The 18,952-nt window shown below is 41.3% G+C and overlaps 1 protein-coding gene across 1 annotated transcript in view; it reads left to right on the plus strand.

Annotated features, from left to right (window-relative positions):
• Positions 1-18,952, plus strand: part of LOC146788613 (receptor-type tyrosine-protein phosphatase eta-like) — a 192,513-nt gene that overhangs the window by 93,386 nt on the left and 80,175 nt on the right. Inside the window, exon 7 of the mRNA XM_085633183.1 lies at positions 13,778-13,891. Coding sequence (XP_085489309.1) covers positions 13,778-13,891 — 114 coding nt within the window. The remainder of the gene's footprint in view (positions 1-13,777; positions 13,892-18,952) is intronic.

The following is an 18,952-nucleotide window of genomic DNA, read 5'->3' on the forward strand; positions in this document are numbered from 1 at the left end:
AGGTCTCTCAATTATGACTCTTTGCTCCATCCATGGTTCTTTGCAAGCCTGACCTGTAGCCGCCCTGACCTCCACTGCGATCGGCCTGAACTTTGGATTCACCCCAGCCCAGCGCAACCTCAAGTAACCTTTAGCTCTATTGCCTTTTAAGCACTAGTTTTGGTTTATTCTTTACAAATTCATAACTCTGGTTCTGCTTTTTTGATTTTCGTTGTTTTTGTCTTGTTTTACTCAGATAAATATTCTCAATCTTTCTAAACCTGTTGTTGTATTGATCTGTGGTGTTTTCATTGTGTTGCTGTGTGTGTGTTGCCCAAATACATTATACATTGTCTCCATAGAAAAGCCTGCATGCTCTGTGCCAAGCTACCATAGGGTGAGCATAGGTTATCTTTTAATGTGTATGAAGCTTAAACTAACTGGAGTGGTGGTTCCTGCTTGGGCAGGGTGCCATACTCTGCCAACCAGAAACCCAAGTTCTAATATCTGTTTGGCAATGTTTGCTGTAGCCCTGCCTAAAGATGTCTATGGAAAATGCACGGGGATTTTGTATTTTGGCACCCTCCTTTTTTGTCAGCCCCCATTTGATGGATCACGCTGAAACTTCCAAGGATGGAGCTGAGGTACATGAACGTTTTAAAAATAAGTTTTGTGAAGATTCATCTAAGGGGTCAAAGTTATTATCAGACCAAATTGCTTTTGGCACACAGACTCCCCAGTAGATTTTGAAAATAGTGACTTGCATCAGGCCCTGGGCTAATTAAAAATAATAAATTCACCAACCTCCGAGTCCTTGTCCACTGCTGGGGTAAATTTAAGGAAATAGGGCTAAATATGTGTGGCCCCAATGAGGTCCTTCAGGGACTACCCCCCTTACATGCCTGGTGGGCATGGTGTCCTGACCCTGCTACTTTGTATTGCATCTCTAAAACATTTTCGGGGCAGGGGACTTCTGGTGGCCACAAAATGTCTGTTTACTTTGTGGCCAGCCAATCAGTGTGCCTCCTCTAAAAATCCTCCTCACCCAATCAGAATCTTGAAATTTTGAATTCAAGCCAAAATGTCACTCTATCTATACATGTGTAACCTTAACAGCTTTCCTGAAAGTTTTGTGTAATTCTGTTCAGCCATGTTGATATGGCGCGGTCTAAAATTCCTTATGATATTTATGTTTTGAGACCCACCTTTGTTTATGGTCCCTGTTTGACCAATCACCTGAAACTTTTCAGAAAGGAGCTGAGTTTAAGAAACTTTTGTGAACATTTGTCAAATGGATGTAAAATATTGTTCCAATGGAAACTCTGATTGGCATTGTGCAACTGTATCTATCTGTCTTTCCAAATGTCCGCCCTCCTGCCCGCCCATCCATCCATCCATCCATCTACAGATACATATTGTTGAGTATTATCAAGTGTCATCAAGTGTAATAGAGTTGAGTAGAGTGTCGCAGAATGTCATAGAGCAGAGTAGAGTTTTGTGTGGGGAAGCAAATTCCATTCTGTAGTGTCTTGTGAGTTTTATGACGGAACCCTTTTGGCTCCTAACAGACTCTGTAGAGCTTTGAAGTAGGTGTCAGAACAGAATTTAATGAAAGTTTGTTTTAGAATGTTGAGTTCAGAATTACATGTAGATGAACTGGTGACGAGATAGGGAATAAATAACCCAACAAATTATGTGCTCTCCTGGAGAGTTTGCCATGACCCAAACAAATTGCTTATGCATGCCATGTGTGTTGCTGTCGAAGTATGTAAATTCATGCATGTGGGGTCAAAGCGCAGCTCCATCCGCTATAAAGCAGCTGAAGACTGTAGGAAGCGGGTTTCTGTTGCAGTAACCCAGGGCCTGTGTTGTTTCCCTAAAACATGCATTTAAGCCTAAACCCAATTGGCACTCTTAGGTCACAGGTCAGTACCTGGAATATGGCATCACCGGTACCCAAGGCTTTGTGACGAGGGAAGGTCTCTAAGGGCTGGAGCACTTACTGCGCCACCCTTAGAGGCCCTGTACCTTTACACTCACACCCTGTCTTTGCAGGCTGTGTGTTTTGGTGCAAAACAAGTGAAGAATCAACAGCCACTCCTACAACCCACTGCCCTGGCATAGATCAGCCACACCTTTAGCTGGGTGTACCATACCAGTGGTGAGGGTACAGGTGTGTGAGCCCTGTACCCCTACAATTTCTGAACCAACTCTTAGACATTATAAGTGCAGTACTGTCATTAAGAGTATATGGTGCTGGGAATTTGTCATTACGAACTCCACAGTACCATAATGACTTCACTGAAAACTGAGAAGTTTGGTATCAAACTTCTCAGCACATTAAACCCATGGCATTTAATGAAAAATGCACACTGAGGGCATCTTAGAGATGCCCCCTGAAAAACGACCAGCATCTGGTGGGTTCCCTGACTGGTACACACCAGCCTACCACCAAGAGACATGTTTCTAGACCCCCAGGGTAGGAGCCATTGCTCCCTGAGCCCAGAAACAAAGCCTTTCCTGGGCAGAGGTGTTCATACCTCCCCCAGGCCAGGAAGAGTCATCTGTGGCAGGGGAGTTTCAAGGCATTGCAGCCTTTGTAATGCGACCCCCAGCCTCTCCTGCTATCAGGAGCAGGCCCCTTTCCTGTCTCCCCTCATTTTCGGCGGGAAGACAGGCGTGAGAAATTAGCCAGCCCAGAAGGTGTGCCCACCTCTGCCAACCCCACCCCTCAGGTGTGGGAGGCAAGGTGAAGCCCACTCTTCAGTGCCCACCATCTTGCAGATGGCAGGCACTCCCCAATCAGGATTAGGGATTGTGCTCACTCCCCCACGTGGGGTGAGCACAACAAGGGTGTAGTCACTCTAAGAACAGTAGCCCATTGGCTACTGATCTCAAGACCCCTAAAACGCCCCCTAAATACAGTATTTAGGGGGCAGTCCTGAAACAAGAAAGCAGACAAGAAACCAGAAGAAGAAAAGAAGAAGGACGGAACAGCCGTGCCGAAGCAAACAAGATGAGGACGCCCACTGACAGCCCTTCCAGCCTTTCCCCACCTCGAACCTGCTCCAGTGAAATCAGAGTGTGACCTGCAGCCAGCAATCTCAAGAAACCCAGAGGACTTGTCTGCCTTCAATTCCAAAGACTCTGTCTCCTGTGGACACCGGACTTGTTCAAATCTAACAAAAGACTCCAGCGCCGTAAAGATCCACAAGTCTGCACCACTCTGCACCCGACGCCCCTTGCCTGAGTTCTGGTGGCCCAACACCAAGAGGAGGTCACCCCGGCATTCCTGACCCAAGATACGGATATCCCAGAACTGTCTCAAGCCTCCAGCTGACACCTGCAGCCTCAACATGAAGGTCCCCCCCAACCGCAACCAGGAGCTGGTAAGAAGATCTGACCCTAAAATGCACCCCTGCACCCGACGCCCCACCGTCTTAGGTGGCCCAACCGATAGTGCCTAACCAACCCCCAGCATCTCAACAAACTGTCCAAGTGGTGGTCGCACCCAGAAGACCTTAGTCCCCGAGCCTGCAGTGTGTTTGCAAACCGGAGATTCCCCATTGAAAGCTACCCAATGCCAAAACAGCACTCTGCACTCGCCCTTCCCAGTGCCACTGAGGGTGTCCCTTTTTTGCTGGCCTAAACCCCCATTTGCCCTGAGCTGAAGTCCAGGAGCTTTGCTCCCACAACCCAGTGACCTGCTCGTCAGTAGCCACCAACTGGAGGCCCCCTATCCCCCACTGGATAACATTGAGCCTCAGCACTCTGCACCCGGCCGCCCTAGGCCGCTGAAGGTGTAACGACAGTCCATCCACTGAGTCTACCTCTAGAATACCAACTCCCACTACCGAACACTTACCTGATAACAGATAACTATTTCTTTCCCATAGGATAACATTGACTGTTTTTTTATGAAAGGTTTTTAAGTGTGGAGTTGGAAAACCTATGAAAACCTTTTAAAATTGTATTCTATAACAAAAACGCTTTTACTAACCTGTTTACAGGAAATGTACCAGTGCAGTATCCAGGTATATTGCACTGTGTAAGAAAAGTAATCTGCAAAGTAATCTACTGGTCAATTTACTAAAAATCCTATACAAAGTATATGTACTGAATTTCCAAAGCATTGCATTTTCAGTATCAATACTGTAATCAAATCAAAGGGAATATACAATTGCAATCCAAACTGTTTTTACAAACTGCATTACTACTGTAAAGTATTTATTGCTTACCTGTGCCAGGCTTGCTTGGTTCTAGAAAATAAAATAATTAAAAGAATAATTTTATACAAAAACAATTGGTCTGAAGTTTAGTCTTTGAGTGTGTGAATTAATTTGAAGACTGAGTGTGTATAACATATGATTAATGCTATCGTCTGATAAAGCCTTACTGCACGACCACACTTCCACAAATAGAGAGTAAGGTGCTATCTACCTTTACCCTGCCCACCTTTGGGGTTCCACTGGACTCTGTGCACACTATACCTCACTTTGGTATAGTGTACACAGAGCCAGTTTCCTACAAAGACAACAAAAGCATTGCAAATAATCTACCTATCATTGGCCGAGAACCTGCTGATCAGGCCATACATAAAGGTACTGCGCTGCCACGTAAGATACATTTGTACATTATATGGAGATATGACACTTAAAGCGCATTCAATCGGGGTTTGCAAAGCGCAACTGCTGATCTTCATAGCTTGCAAACTAGCACAGCGAACCGAGTGTTGCAAGGCAGAGATTAACTAGGTGTCAGAAAATTAACATTGACATTTAGAATAGAAGAAATATAAGACTTACCGATTCCATTAAAGAGAGTCATAGTTCGACAGCACTCAGTGAAGTGGCTCAGGGAGACGTGCCCGGGATTGTACTGCCAGAGCCGATAGGACTACAGCACCAGGTACCACAACTCTGGCCAAGCATGGGTTGTTTTTGACAGCGGCACGACATATCACCGCAGTCTCCTATGTGGTTGCAATAGTGAAAGACTGTTTTTCTGATGGAGACCAAGACGAATCTTTCATTTCCAGTCATTATCAATGATCCAGAAGCCAGTACGTTGCAAGGTCTCAGAGACACGGAGCAAGAACAGCATTCAGGAACATGGTACTTTTAAGTTCTGCACTGGTCTACAACACTGCTGCACTCCTGAAACCACCACCACCTCTTGATACCACTAAACAGCAAAATATTGGGGATAGATAGACTGTGTGGATAGAGACATTTGAAGATTTCATTGATGCACTTGAAGAGACTGATGACAATAAGATTAACAAGTATCTCAAAAATTTGGTGGTGAAGGCATAAAGAAAATGCTGTAATCTGATGAAGAAATGACATACTGTCAGATCAAAGAAACTCTAAATCTCAAATTCAATCCAGTACCAGATGATGATTACAAAAGATACATTTTCAGTCAAGAACACCACAAAGTCAGCGAAATCATTGATGAATTTGTGGAGAGACTCGATACACTCATCAAACACTGTAAATTCCATGAATTTAATGATGAAGAGCTGTACGTCTTAGAGTTATATATGGATGCTTGTCATATTCATTCAGATGAAGAATGCTAAGAGAAACCCTTAGTCTGGAGTCAGTGTTGACGGCTCCCACAACTGAGGAGTGTGCTGAAAGACAAGCTGCTGACATGGAGGCCGGAGATGCTCAGAGTGAATAAGTCATGAGTGTAACAAATAAGCCAAAGCAATAGTCTGAAGAAAACAATGTGATGTCTACACGTAAAAAGAAGTTACATTTTAGAAATGCATTTTTATTTCCACACGAAGGTAAATGTCCTGCCGTTGGACAAATATATAAAGACTGTGGGAAAGAGAACCATTTTGCGATGGTTTGTAAAGCAAAGGAAAAAGTAAGTGTGTCACAGCATGAAGACAAAATGGCTGCCAGAACATTCCAGAAACAACTTTCAACACATACCCACAAGGCCAAGTGGTGACATCAATTGAGGCAAATTGCTGCTTTGTTTGCCCTCCGTTGGGGGCTGAAGTCTGGAAGAGGCGCGGAGACTGGGGCCGGTAGCTGGGGAGTGAGGTCTATACTCCCCAGCATCCCCTGCGGCATCCAGCGACCAGCGTGTAACCTCCAACGCTTCCCTTTGAGCCAGGAGGTGCCTTTAAAATCTCCCAGGGGCCCCCGCAGCCCGGGCTGTACCCGGGTCAGGCCTGGGACAAGGGCGGTCCCATCTGCACCCATCAGAGCCCGGGGAGGCTGTGTAGGGCCACTCCCTTAACATCAATGCATCTTCCTGCAACAATGGATAAGCATAAACATCCCTGTAGTCAGGACCAGGGGAGTGCTAGAGTGAAGGTACCCAGGAACTCTGCCTCCATCATATTTTATCTGACCTCTGCAGTGGGGGCTCTGAACAAGGAAATCCAAATTGCGCAAGTTGAACTGGTTATGAGATCTGATCATCTAGGGAGTACTATCTTACCAGTCACTGCCCCTAAAAATCCTGTCCCCATTTAGCCAAGAGTGCTGATAATTAAGAAGGGAACAGCCGGGGAAGGTACCCCACACACTGATAGACTGTCAAGTGGGTTAGAGGGAGAAACGAAGGAAGAGACTTCCAGAGGGGATGCACCCCTGCATAAGGCCTATCTGATCTACACAGGGAAAAATAAGGGGGAAAAAAAGACCAAGTAAATCTGGACAGTTATCTACCGATATGACCGCCAATTAGGTCGGAGACTTGGACTCATGTGTTCAATTAGCTGTTCGGGAAGCTATGGTGGAAATTTTTAACTCACAACTGGAGTCCATACTTTCGAACATTGTTAAAGATATTACCCACTCGTTGAACATTTTTGTAGAAGGGATTATGGTAAAACTAGAACGTCTAGAGACCTATGTAGTGGGCCCAAAAAATGCCTGTGAGATTGATAGTAATAGTGCTAACCCTCAGGTACAAACGTTGCCTATTGGTAAAAATAGGGAGGAGGGCTCAGTTAATCAAACACCATTAAAAAATAGATCTTGATCAAATTCTATATCCAATGTAGACGCAATTCTAGAGAGACAGGCAGGGGGCATCACATGCTGCAATAGTGAGACAGCCCCAAGTCTTTTGTCCAATTACGAGAACTTTGGCTCAGAGCAGGCCCCATGATAATCAAGTGGCTAATAATGTGTTAAATGGTCATAGACTCAATTTGCCCCCAGAGGCCACTCCTTTAGTCGTTATTCTTAAAGGGGTTCCCTCACTTAGATAGCACTGTTTGGAAACCACTATGGAGCTGCTATGTAAAACCAAATACTGGTGTGATCAACATTCCAGTAGCAGGACCAAGGTTTCCTCACACATTATAATGGCCAGATGAGAGGGGTGGGTTGGTCATAGACCCAAACAGGTTGTTGGAGACTGTATTGTCGTTAATTTTGACAGTGCAGACATAGCGGGGCAGTTATTTAGGGACAGCCCCATGGATGATCAGGGGGGCATTAGGGCCGCCTTTGGTCTTTTTCTACCCACCACCCAAGGGGGTGCAGTCATCAGGTAGTTCCTCCAGGAGGCCTAGGCCCTTAGTGGTCATAATGGGCTGTTTCACTTTCCATCCAAGCCCCATGGAGGAGATTTGTTCTGATACATCTAATTGGAGCTCAGCAAGTGCCCCGAAATTACTAATCCAGTCTACTGAGAAACCTGAAGAAGGAAACAGTCTAGCCCGTCAAAATAGACTTCCCCTCCTATCCTTACTAGGTGAAAATGATTGACTGGAGCTGTCTTGTTGCCAACAGAGTTCTACCAGCGAATCTACTAAAGGGCAGGGGATAGATCAGAATGAAATCCTTAATTGCAAGATTATCTGTTGGAATATTGTGGGCTTGAGATGCAAAAAAGATGACCCCAGGTGGATTAACTTCTTTAAAGGAGACCTTGGACACGGAAAACTATTTCTGGGTGGATTGTTTTAAATCATACAGTGTTCCTGCTCAACCTTCTCAGTCAGGTAGAGCAAAAGTGGGCCTTCTAATGTTATTTTCAGTCTAATTGTCAAGTGTTCCTACGAGGGTGGGCGTGGGGTCTCATAATTGTCTGGCAATTGAATTCACTGCTCCTAATTCAGGCAAAATATTGTGTGTTAAATTCTATAATTCTGGAGAGAGTAGTTTTTTAAACAAACATTTACGTGAATTGAAATGTTTTTTAGAGGAGTACAGATTGCAGCAAACCACTTATTATTCAATTATAATTATGGGCGATTTTAATATTCATGTTTGTGAGTTGAACTGTCAGGTAGAAGATTTTTTAGGGCTGAAGAGCTCCTCCACCCCCCATTTTGAGCATACACAATCTGGGAAATGTCTGGAGGAGCTTTTGACTGCACTTGACCTTTTTGAACCGAGCTTTATTGATCCAGATGAGAGGATTTCCACTTTTAAAGCACGAGGGCGGAATACTGTTATAGATTTCATATTTATCTCCCCTATCTTATTATCCCAAGATTTTTGTATAATGCCAGGTGGTCACATTTTAGTGATCACAATCCTGTTATTATTGTGTTGGACAGGGGTTGTGGCCTAAAAGGGAAATTACAAATGCTAGGTGGTGACACTCGTTTGAAAACCTCTGATCAGGGACGAAGGCTAAAATGGGCCAAAGTAATCCCAGACCTTTTCTTTCAGGACCTCTGTGTGAAGGTTAATGAAAAGCTTTCAACCTGCCTTGATAAGTCTATTCAGGGGGCAAAGGTACTTATAGCCTTCGAAGGTATGTGTGCGCAGGTAGCGTGAAACCTTTCCTTACCAACTAGATTTAGGCATAATAATGGTGAGAGTTGGTTTGATAGCAATTGTTCAGAAGCACACCGAAAACTGGTAGTAGCTTTGAAACTGGTCCCACGAGATAAGGTCTATATAGCCACGTTAAGAAAGCACTATAAGCTTGCTCTAACCACCCGTAAAAATGAAACAAAGGAGGATGCATGGAATGCTTTATTAGCGGTGGAGGTCCTAAAAGACAGCTCTAGATTCTGGGCTATTGTAAATAAACCCTTCTTCTCTGGTGTAGAGAATGTCCCCCCTAGAAAGCAACATCACAGAAGCCCAATGGCTCTCTCATTTTGAAGCCATATACAAGGCCACTGCTATCTCGGATGTATCTGCTAGTTTACAACATAGAAGGCAATCCCCCAAAATCGTTTTTAATGAAGGTGAAGTAGAACCGGCAATAATGCAAATGTCTAGTAATAAGGCCCCTGGTCCAGACGGTGTCCCAGCTGACTTATACAAACAAAATCTGACCTTCTGGGCCAAAATTCTGACAAATGTCTATAATGCGCCAAGTCAGCAGGGTTTCCCGTCATCATGGTCGTCGTCTACCATCATTCCAGTTTTTAAAAAAGGCCAGAGAGGAGATCCACATTGCTATAGGCCGATATCCTTAAGTTAATAGACTGGCTGAATGTGAATGAGGTTTTAACCAACCTCCAATACGGTTTTAGATGCGGGAGGGGTAGTCTGGACCAGTGCCTAAATTTACTTTTAATAGCAGGAAAATACACATTAGCCAAAGCGGGGACATTACAGCTGGCTTTCATGGATCTCTCCTCGACTTTTAACCTTGTAAATAGATCTAAACTTTGGCTTATCCTACTAGACATGGGCATAGATCCATGTCTAGTTCACTTCTTGGCTGACTTACATAGGGATCTCTCCGCAAGGGTGAGGGTCAACCAAGAAGGTAATTGTACATGGCACTTTAAATCTGGTAGTGGTGTTCGTCAAGGATGTATTTTAGCCCCATTGCTTTTTACCCTATATATAAACAATTTAGGAAAGTTTTTTTTAGACTCGGACAGTTTAGATATACAGCGAGTAGGGGACAGGGTTATCCCTGTGCTCCTATACGTGGATGATGCAGTTTTATTAGCCTGTAGAGCTGTAGGGCTCCAGAGGCTTCTGGATTCCTTTGGAGCCTATATGAAATCATTGGACCTAGTAGTCAATGTAGCTAAATCACATGCTATGACTATGGGCCAGAAATACAAAAGACCTAAATCTTTCTACTGTGAAGGTGTAGAGCTGACCAGGGTGATTTCTTATACCTATTTGGGGGTACTATTTGATGAGAAGGGTTCATGGGTTCCCCAACAGAAAGCAAAAATAAATGTGATGGCAAGGTCAACAGCTGCAGTTCATGGCTTTGCACAGCAATTGGGTGCCAGGCCAATCAAAGCCATGCTTAACATCTGCAGGTCTAAATGCATCGCCATTGCACTGTATGGATCGTCCATCTGAGGTTATAAGCCATCGGACGGGGTACAGACAGTCGAAAACAAGTTTTTACGTACCCTCTTGTCGGTCCCTCAATCTACCTCAACTTTTTTAATACACCAAGAGACAGGTGTTAGTTACGTATCAGACTTGTTGAGGTTTGCCCCGGTGGTATGATGGCTTAAGACCTGGCTTAACCCAGAGCTAACCTTGAATCATAAGATTATTAGGGACTGTGTCGCCCTGGAGCGAGTCAACTGTATTCCGTGGCTATATTATGCCAAGCACAACTTAAATAAACTAAGGCGCCCAGATGTATATTATTTTCCAGATAAAATAAAAAAATTGGGACTTGGCTTGGGTAAAAACACATTTTCTGAGTCGAAAGTCGGTTGAGAGAGAGGTGAAAAGCCTATTTTTTGTTAAAAACCTCCCCCCCAGATTGAACTTTATTTGAGAATTGCCACAAAGCCCTTCCCTTGCCTGCTTTTAACAAGGTTTTGTTTTAATTTAATACACTTTTTATTAGGTAAGCTGCAAGGCTGGAGTAGGGTGTGTGATTCAGGTCCTTGCACTTGTGACAATTTTTCGAATCAGAACACTATGCACTTCATAATGTTCTGTGAGCATTGCAATGGTATCCGCAGGAGGTTTTTATTGCCAATTTTAAGGGGAAAAGGCTTTATACAGGTAAAACCCGCCTTTATTTAACATTGCAAGTTTTTTAGTTGCAGCTGTTAGACTTTGGAAAAAACGGTACCCCATGATGAACACTCATTGCCCTTATATGATTATCGTTTTTATGCCGGTATTTTTAATTCTGAATTGTTTTTATTGAGGTGATTTACTGCTATATATGTACTAATGACAGCCTGGGTTTTTAGGTGATTTAATGAATTCTGGCTGTGTAATATTTTTTCTTTTTTAGGTCGCCCATATTTATTGATGATTTTAGATGCTTTTATTTTGTAGTGTATTTTGATTTATGTATTGTACTTTTATGGTTTTTATTAACCAAATAAAGTGGTTTTGATTGACTGAATGACACTGAATGAAGTCGATCGTTATCCAAAATCATGGCCAAACAGCTGTTCTGCCTCTTATCAAGGGAAAGTGAGGAAATATGTCAGTCAAAGAAATGTCGACATGCCAAAGTACCAAAGCCATACAAATACATTTTAGGTCACTACCTTTCAAAATTGACAATAGTGATTCAATAAACATAATGCCCGAAGAGAAATACACTGAATTATCTCCATCACCTTGGCTTACACCATCGAAAACCAAAGTGTATATATGGGCTGCAGCGACGCAAATAAAATGTCACGGTTAATTTGTGGTGACAAAGAAATACAAGAAAACGAAGGTGCAAGCTCCCATCATGTGGTTCAAGGTACAATGTCAAATGCACTTCTGCTCAGTTTCAATACAGCTGCTGATATGGGACTGATATTGGTGAACTGCAGCATGAATGCTTACCATGAAATAGAAAGAACTTTAATCATTACTTAATCATGACATTATTGTGCATTCAACTAGTCAGAAACCACGGATTTCTCCCATAGTGGTAGTGCCCAAAAGGACATTGAAGTCGCTGTATGCATATGCGTTGACATGCAGCAAGCAAACAGGTAAATTTAACTAGAACGACCTCCAGGTCCACACATTTCGGATAAAGCAATTGAATGGTGCAAAGGTCTTCTCTCTCCTGTGATTTAAATAAAAGATATCATCAGTTGGAACTCAAAAAAGATTGCAGGTACCTTACAACCTTTTCTGCACAAATTGGCCTCTTTTGATACAAGAGACTCAGTTTTGGTGTGTCATTGGTTGCAGAACTTTTCCAAGACATAATTAGACATGTCATTCAACCTGTTGTGAATGTATCCAATTATAGTGATTGCATATTGATTTTCGGTGCTACACGGTTGTCGCGTGATAAAGCTCTCACACAAGCATACAGTTTACTTATTGAGGCAGGGTTGAATTTGAATGCAGAGAAGTTTGAATTCCACAAGAAAAAGTTTAAAAAATGTGACCGTATCTTTTCAGATGGTGGTATGACACCTGATCTTGCAAAAGTCCAAGTACTGGCAAATGCTGATCCCCCTCAAAGTTTTTCTATGACATGTTCATTTCTAGACTTGGGCAATTACTGTTCAAGATACATGCAAGGATTTGCTACTATAAGTGCTCCTTTACGAGAGTTAATGAGGAAAAATATGTTATTGAAGTATGCAGAATAATGTGAGAGAAGTTTAAAAAATCAAACAAGCCATTGAAACTTTTGCTGAAATGGCCTACTTCAATCCAAAGCTTCATACAGAGGTTGTTGTTGACACTAGCCCAGTAGGGTTAGGTGCTATTCTTGCACAGCACAGAGGACACCTAAATGCTCAAAGGCATATTGTGGCATATTCCAGTAGCAGTTTGTCCCATACAGAGAAAGCTTACTCATGTGAGAAGAAAGATTTTGCCATAGTATAGGCTTGTGAACATTACTATGAATTCTGTACGGAAAACCTTTTGTGCTGGTAACTCATCATCAAGCCAATCTGTGCCTGCTCTCTCCAACCCACCGACGTAGCTGGGTTAGAGAGCGATGAAACTGCGCCTGGGACAGTAGGCAAAACCGCCTTGCGCAGTGAAGGGTGTGACCTACCACTCCCCTCAGTGCGTGTCATCCTCCAGTCCCCCCCAAGACTCAGCAGGAAGGAAAAATAAAACAAACGTTTATTATTGTTTTATTTTTCCTTTTTTGGGGGGGGTGAGGCTCCTCCCCATAGCGGAGGAGCCGGCGCTGCTGTCAGCTAGCTCACTTTATGTTTGTACTTCACCCACACTTGTCTTTCACAGTTTTAATATCTTAATTTTGTATTCTAATAAGGCTGCAATGGTAAAACACTAAAATAAAAATGTCTTCCATGCATCATGACACATGCGTGAATCTGTCAGAATGCACGTGTCAAGATGCACACCTGCGAATGTTTTATGATACATGCTCTCACATTAGCTGCCATCTCGGAATGGGTTATCTTCAACAGAAAATCCATTGCAAAATTGCTGGTCATACTTGTACCTGTTCAATGACACTTGTGTTTGCATGCCACAGGTAAATAAGCATTGGCAAAGCCAATAGTCGAGCCTTTCCAGAGGTGTGACCCACCGGTTGTGCAAGTATATATTTTTTACTCAGAATAGAGAACTAATTAGTGATAGAAAACATACTGCTTTATATTTCTGCTCCACTCATATCTGGTAATTAAATATTATTGAGTTTATGTTGCCAATGGAAATGAATGTGTTGTCTGTTTTGTCATGGAGATAAATACATTTAATTCATGCTATGAATGATAGAAAACAATACTGGGTAGCATTTTAGATCTCATATCCCTTTGCTGCACATTGGAACAGCATGTGTCTGTGTCCAGAGTGGAATTATCTCTCCTGACATACGTTTTTGTTCCCTGAATACATGCAGGTCCTCAGTGTGACATTGGATGATTGTTACATCCACATACATGACCGTGTGCATTTTTTTTGCCTTCTAGATATATTCCAATGCAGTGATGTAAATAAATGCTTGAACAGCCCATGCCATCAAAACGCGACCTGTGCTAACACGTTTGGAAGTTACACCTGCACCTGCAATTCTGGATACAAAGGTAACTGTAGAGGCGTGATGGGTGGCATGAGTTTGTGACTGTACGAAAGTGAGAGAAAGAGCGAGAGAGGACACATAACAGGCAACTGCGTAATATGCTCAAATATTGCCTTTGAGGTTCACCAGAACCCCAAGACAGCAATAGTGGATTGTGTTTCTCATGTTATCCATAAGGTAGTTTTTATAGTACATGTTTATATTGTGGTACTTGGCTTAGACACATTTTGTTCTTCGAAGTGCCATTGACAATTGACCCTGATTTCAAGGTAGAATGTTTAGGGTTTGATCATATTTCTTGAATACATTTTTGATAACATCATGGGCAATGGTGAGGGTCAGTGTTTTGGTCGCAGTAATGTTTAAAGCATAACTAAGGATTTACCATATTTTCCAAAGAATTTGCTACATTAGAAATGGACTAAAATAACACTGCCAGAGAATGTCCTCATAATTGCTACATATTGTAATCCACATACTCAAGTAATACTGACAATGTTAAAACTCTCCAAATGTATTTGGATGATGAAATCCATATTTCACAGACAACCGTGAAATATCTTTTCAGATATCTTGGTTCTCTGTGATATGTGGTTGTTTATACCTCTGCACTCCTTGTGCAATAAAAGCCTTCAAAGCACTATGGTTAATACAAGAGCTAAATGTTCAACAGGCATGGCTTCACCAAGGAAGAATCTTCATTGGGTGTGCCATAATCAAATCTTCAGAGAAAATATTGTTAGAGGTTTGGACACTGTAGAGCTTCTCAGGAGGTGGAAGTAATCAACAACTGCGGGACAAATTCCACCACAAGCAACACTCTGCCCGAGACTTTGTTCCAGTGAATTAAGCACTTAGAAAGTGGCCCTTCACTATTTCAAAATGTTTAAGGATTATATTTAATGTTCTTACATATTGGCTAGCATCTGCTTAAGTCAGCATCCTGGCTGGATGGTGAACATGTTGTTGTATTGTTATAACCATGTCTTGTTAACCCTCACTAGCACTACAGAACCATAGGACCTGATTTTCAAAGTTGCACTCTTTTGTAAGTTTATGATTTTTGCAATTTGCAAAGCAAATTGGATTCTACTGCAGTATTAGGGCATAATCTGGAGATTTCAGGATGCCACATCAGTACTAATGAAAAACCTGTAATATATGCATCATAATTTCACACTCAAACACTCTTGGGGTTTACAGGATGATAGAATTTAGAAAGCATTGAGGCATATCCTTATGAAGGAAGAATGGTTAATCATGTTATTTTGGAGAATATTGGAATACGAATAATACTATAATTTCCTCTTGAGAGCAGAATGAGGAATTGTTTACCAGTATCCAGTTGCATACTGGAGAGTGCGGGAGGATGGGTTGCATATTATGGAGAATGTGGATGATTAAATGCATAGCAAAAGCCAGGTATATGTTTGAGCATGTACAATGATTGATTGTACACATGTATGTGGGGATATCCCAAAGACTGCAAGAGGAATATTCACATGACACCATGTAACAAGGATAACCTGTTCATATAGTTTACTTTGTTTCAAGTGTAATAGTGTCGAGACAAGCTTATAGTGTTGCTGGTCTACAAGTACATACTTTGTGTGCCCTGATTCACATGCACTTATTTGGTGAGTGTATAATTTCATCCTGGAGGTTGGTATGCTAGTTGAATGAATCATTCGATGACAACAGTTAGTATGCTGATAGTGTAGGAGGATAGAACCATATTTCACTTTAAAGGCTTACTGGTGTTTTGTAATTGTCAGTTGGTTTGAGGCAGCCAATGGTGAATAAACAATTAGAGCGCATCTTCCTAGAGCAATAGAAGGAGGCTGTTGAGTCAGAGGAAGAACTGAGACTACAGTAGTGAGATATAATGTCCTTGAATAAATGTGTGTTCAGCTCTTTTTTTAACTGAAGAAGGTTTAGGTTGGAGCTCATGCATATATGGTTATCGTTGATTGTCTTGGGGGCATATCGGATATTGTAAAAAATACATGTATTGATGTTGATGCCTTTCAAGACAATCCTGCTGGCCTTAAAGATGGAGCTGGGAGGTAAGAACAGCTCCAGCAGGGTGGAGGTGGTATGGGTAATTCTTTTAAGCCCTCAGCGTGGCATTCTGCCACCTGTAGGATGAGGTTCATGAGTTTTCATTTGGTGTCGGGGAGGCTGTGGAACATGACATTGCCATCATCTAGAAGTGACAGTACAACTGTTTGCATGGCAGTTCTAAAGTCGCTCACTATCAGGAACAGTTTTGCTTTCTTTTGTTAGCCTGAGCTAGTACCTTCTTGGACTTCTTGGTGACGTGTTCCTTGAGGACAAGTTCAGTATCAAGAGCGAATCCAAAGACTTGGCACTGGGTGATAGTTGAAGGCTGAATCAGTCCAGGTACATGGTGTTGAGCCAGGTTTTGAGAAGTTGTTGATTTCAATTGTTGTTTAACATATGGCATTCTAACTTGCTGGATTTGAGTTTCAGGTAAGTGCTGGACATCGAGAAATAGATGAAGTTCAGGCAGTGCTTGTGGTGTTGGATGATGGGTCAAGAGAGAGTTTGTCAAAGAATGTTTTAAGTGTTCAGCATATTGGTGACTTTTGAAGTTTTTATCAGAGATTGAAATTCCAAGGGACTCCATAGAGAGGTTGAAGATGATATAAAAAAATGTGGTTCCAAGGAGTATTTTGCAAGTGGCCTGGGCTTCTGGGATCTGGAAGTGACCATATACATGGAAGGATGTATGTATATATATATTCACTGAAAAAACCATAGGTTTCAGGCCTGATATAGTTAGGAATTAGCATTTAAAAAACCTTAGAAATTCACTGAAAAAACAATAGGTTTTAGGAGTGTTATAATTAGCTGGACATTTCACTCGAACAAAACCATTGAAATTCCTCTGATATAGTTAGTTGTACTAACTACATCTCGCGCGCCCGCAATCCACTGCTGATGATGTCACATATTACATCATTCATGACATGGTCAGTGACATCACTGATGACATCTCAAATGACATCACTGATGACATCACTGATGACATCATCCAGTGAATGTGGTTTGGTTCGTTATTTAAATATTTATTATATATATAGCAATTTGCATTGAAGAATGAGTGGATATATAAATATAAATATCTGGATGGAAGATTTAGTAGCAGTGTGATCGACTGTTTACCTGACTAATTTATAGTGTCTCACTAAATATATTGGATAGTGACTAAACTGTGTGAATATCTCTATCACTTTGTCAGTTGTTGTGTTAACTGCTTCTCCAGTTGGTTACTAGCTATGTGAAAGTCTATATTATTTATTGATTAGTTAACTGAGTATTTGTATGGGAGAGTGAATGTGTGTGTGGTTCGGTGGGGGGGTGTGATTGCCCAAAGATGTGTGAATAGTTGATTCAGTAGGTATATGAAGTTAAAACTACATGTTATAACAGTTACAAAAAAACTCTTGATTGGTAGTGGTGGTTTGAACAGCCGCACATCCAAGTCTTGTAGTAAGTAGCATGCACTATTAGATCAATTTATGGTGCCTCTCAGGGTAGATAGACATCCCACTACCAGAGATGTAAAAATAGGCAGAAATTCTCCTAAGAGAGAATCTGTTCTAACATGTTTTAGCAAATAGCTATACCCCGGCTGATCGTATACTGTATGAACATATCATATCACACTGAAAATTAAACCTTGTAAAAAAGAATCTTCGTATGATGTTTTTCCCTCTTAAATAAGGAAAGCATATACTGCGCTCTCAATTTCTGATAACAGAATAACACCTATTTTCACCGTAGTGTTTCCACAATGAACTGTTGAATTGTTTTTGATAAAATCTGTGATATACATCTTATATCTTAACAAAAACTTTAGAGTGCCGGGGTATAGCTATTTGCTAAAACATGTTATAACAGTTGTTTGGGTGAGTGAATATCTTTATGGGTGTGGTGATGAGCCAATATATGTCTCAATGGTACATGTCCAACAAACTAGGAAAATAAAAGCCATTCTATATGTCAGTTGTTGTATATAAATAAGTATACATAAGAGTCAGTCATTGTATGAGTACCTGTATGGATAACTGTATACTTGCAATAGTGTTTTTATAACACACTAAGTATGAGTTATTATCTATATGAATAGATTAAGTGGTGTTTTTATAAGTGTATAGCTAAGTAAAAGTAAGTATGATCCATTGTTTGCATAAGTGAGTAGGATGACTTCACAAGTGATTAGGATGTGTGCTGGTGTGTAATGTCAATATAGGTGTATAAGTGATAGTGTTCTATTGATCATTGATAGCATGTATGAGTGAATCTAAAGGTAAGTGATTAGATGTGTGTATAGATCTAGGAATCACTGAGTGGGTGTTTAGAAACTTGTATTGGTATGTCAATGGTTTTAAATCTGGCACTCTGTATTTTACAGTGAGTGGTGAAAGGTTATACTAGTGTGTGATGAGGTGTATCTGATTGTCACGTGGATGATGGCATCAGTGATGTCATCAGTGATGTCATTTGAGATGTCATCAGTGATGTCACTGGCCATGTCATGAATGATGTAATATGTGACATCATCAGCAGTGGATTGCGGGCGCGCATGATGTAGTTAGTACAACTAACTATATCGGAGGAATTTCAATGGTTTTGTTCGAGTGAAATGTCCAGCTAACTATAACACCCCTAAAACCTATTGTTTTTTCAGTGAATTTCTAAGGTTTTTTTAAATGCTAATTCCTAACTATATCAGGCCTGAAACCTATGGTTTTTTCAGTGAATTTCAAAGGTTTTTTAAATGCTAATTCCTAACTATATCAGGCCTGAAACCTATGTTTTTTTTCAGTGAATTTCAAACGTTTTGTAAATGACAATTTTTAATGTATTATACTGAATATTTTGATACTGATTTACTACATTTTGTAAACTGTTTATTTTAAGATATTTTATTTTTTTAATTACATTATACATTACAATACATAATATACTTTCTCAGAATGAATTACTTTAGTTTAAATACTTAGCAAATAGGCAAAAGACTTTTAAGTACAGTAGT

This window comes from Triturus cristatus, chromosome 11, assembly GCF_964204655.1.
Source record: "Triturus cristatus chromosome 11, aTriCri1.1, whole genome shotgun sequence".
Lineage (NCBI taxonomy): Eukaryota > Metazoa > Chordata > Amphibia > Caudata > Salamandridae > Triturus > Triturus cristatus.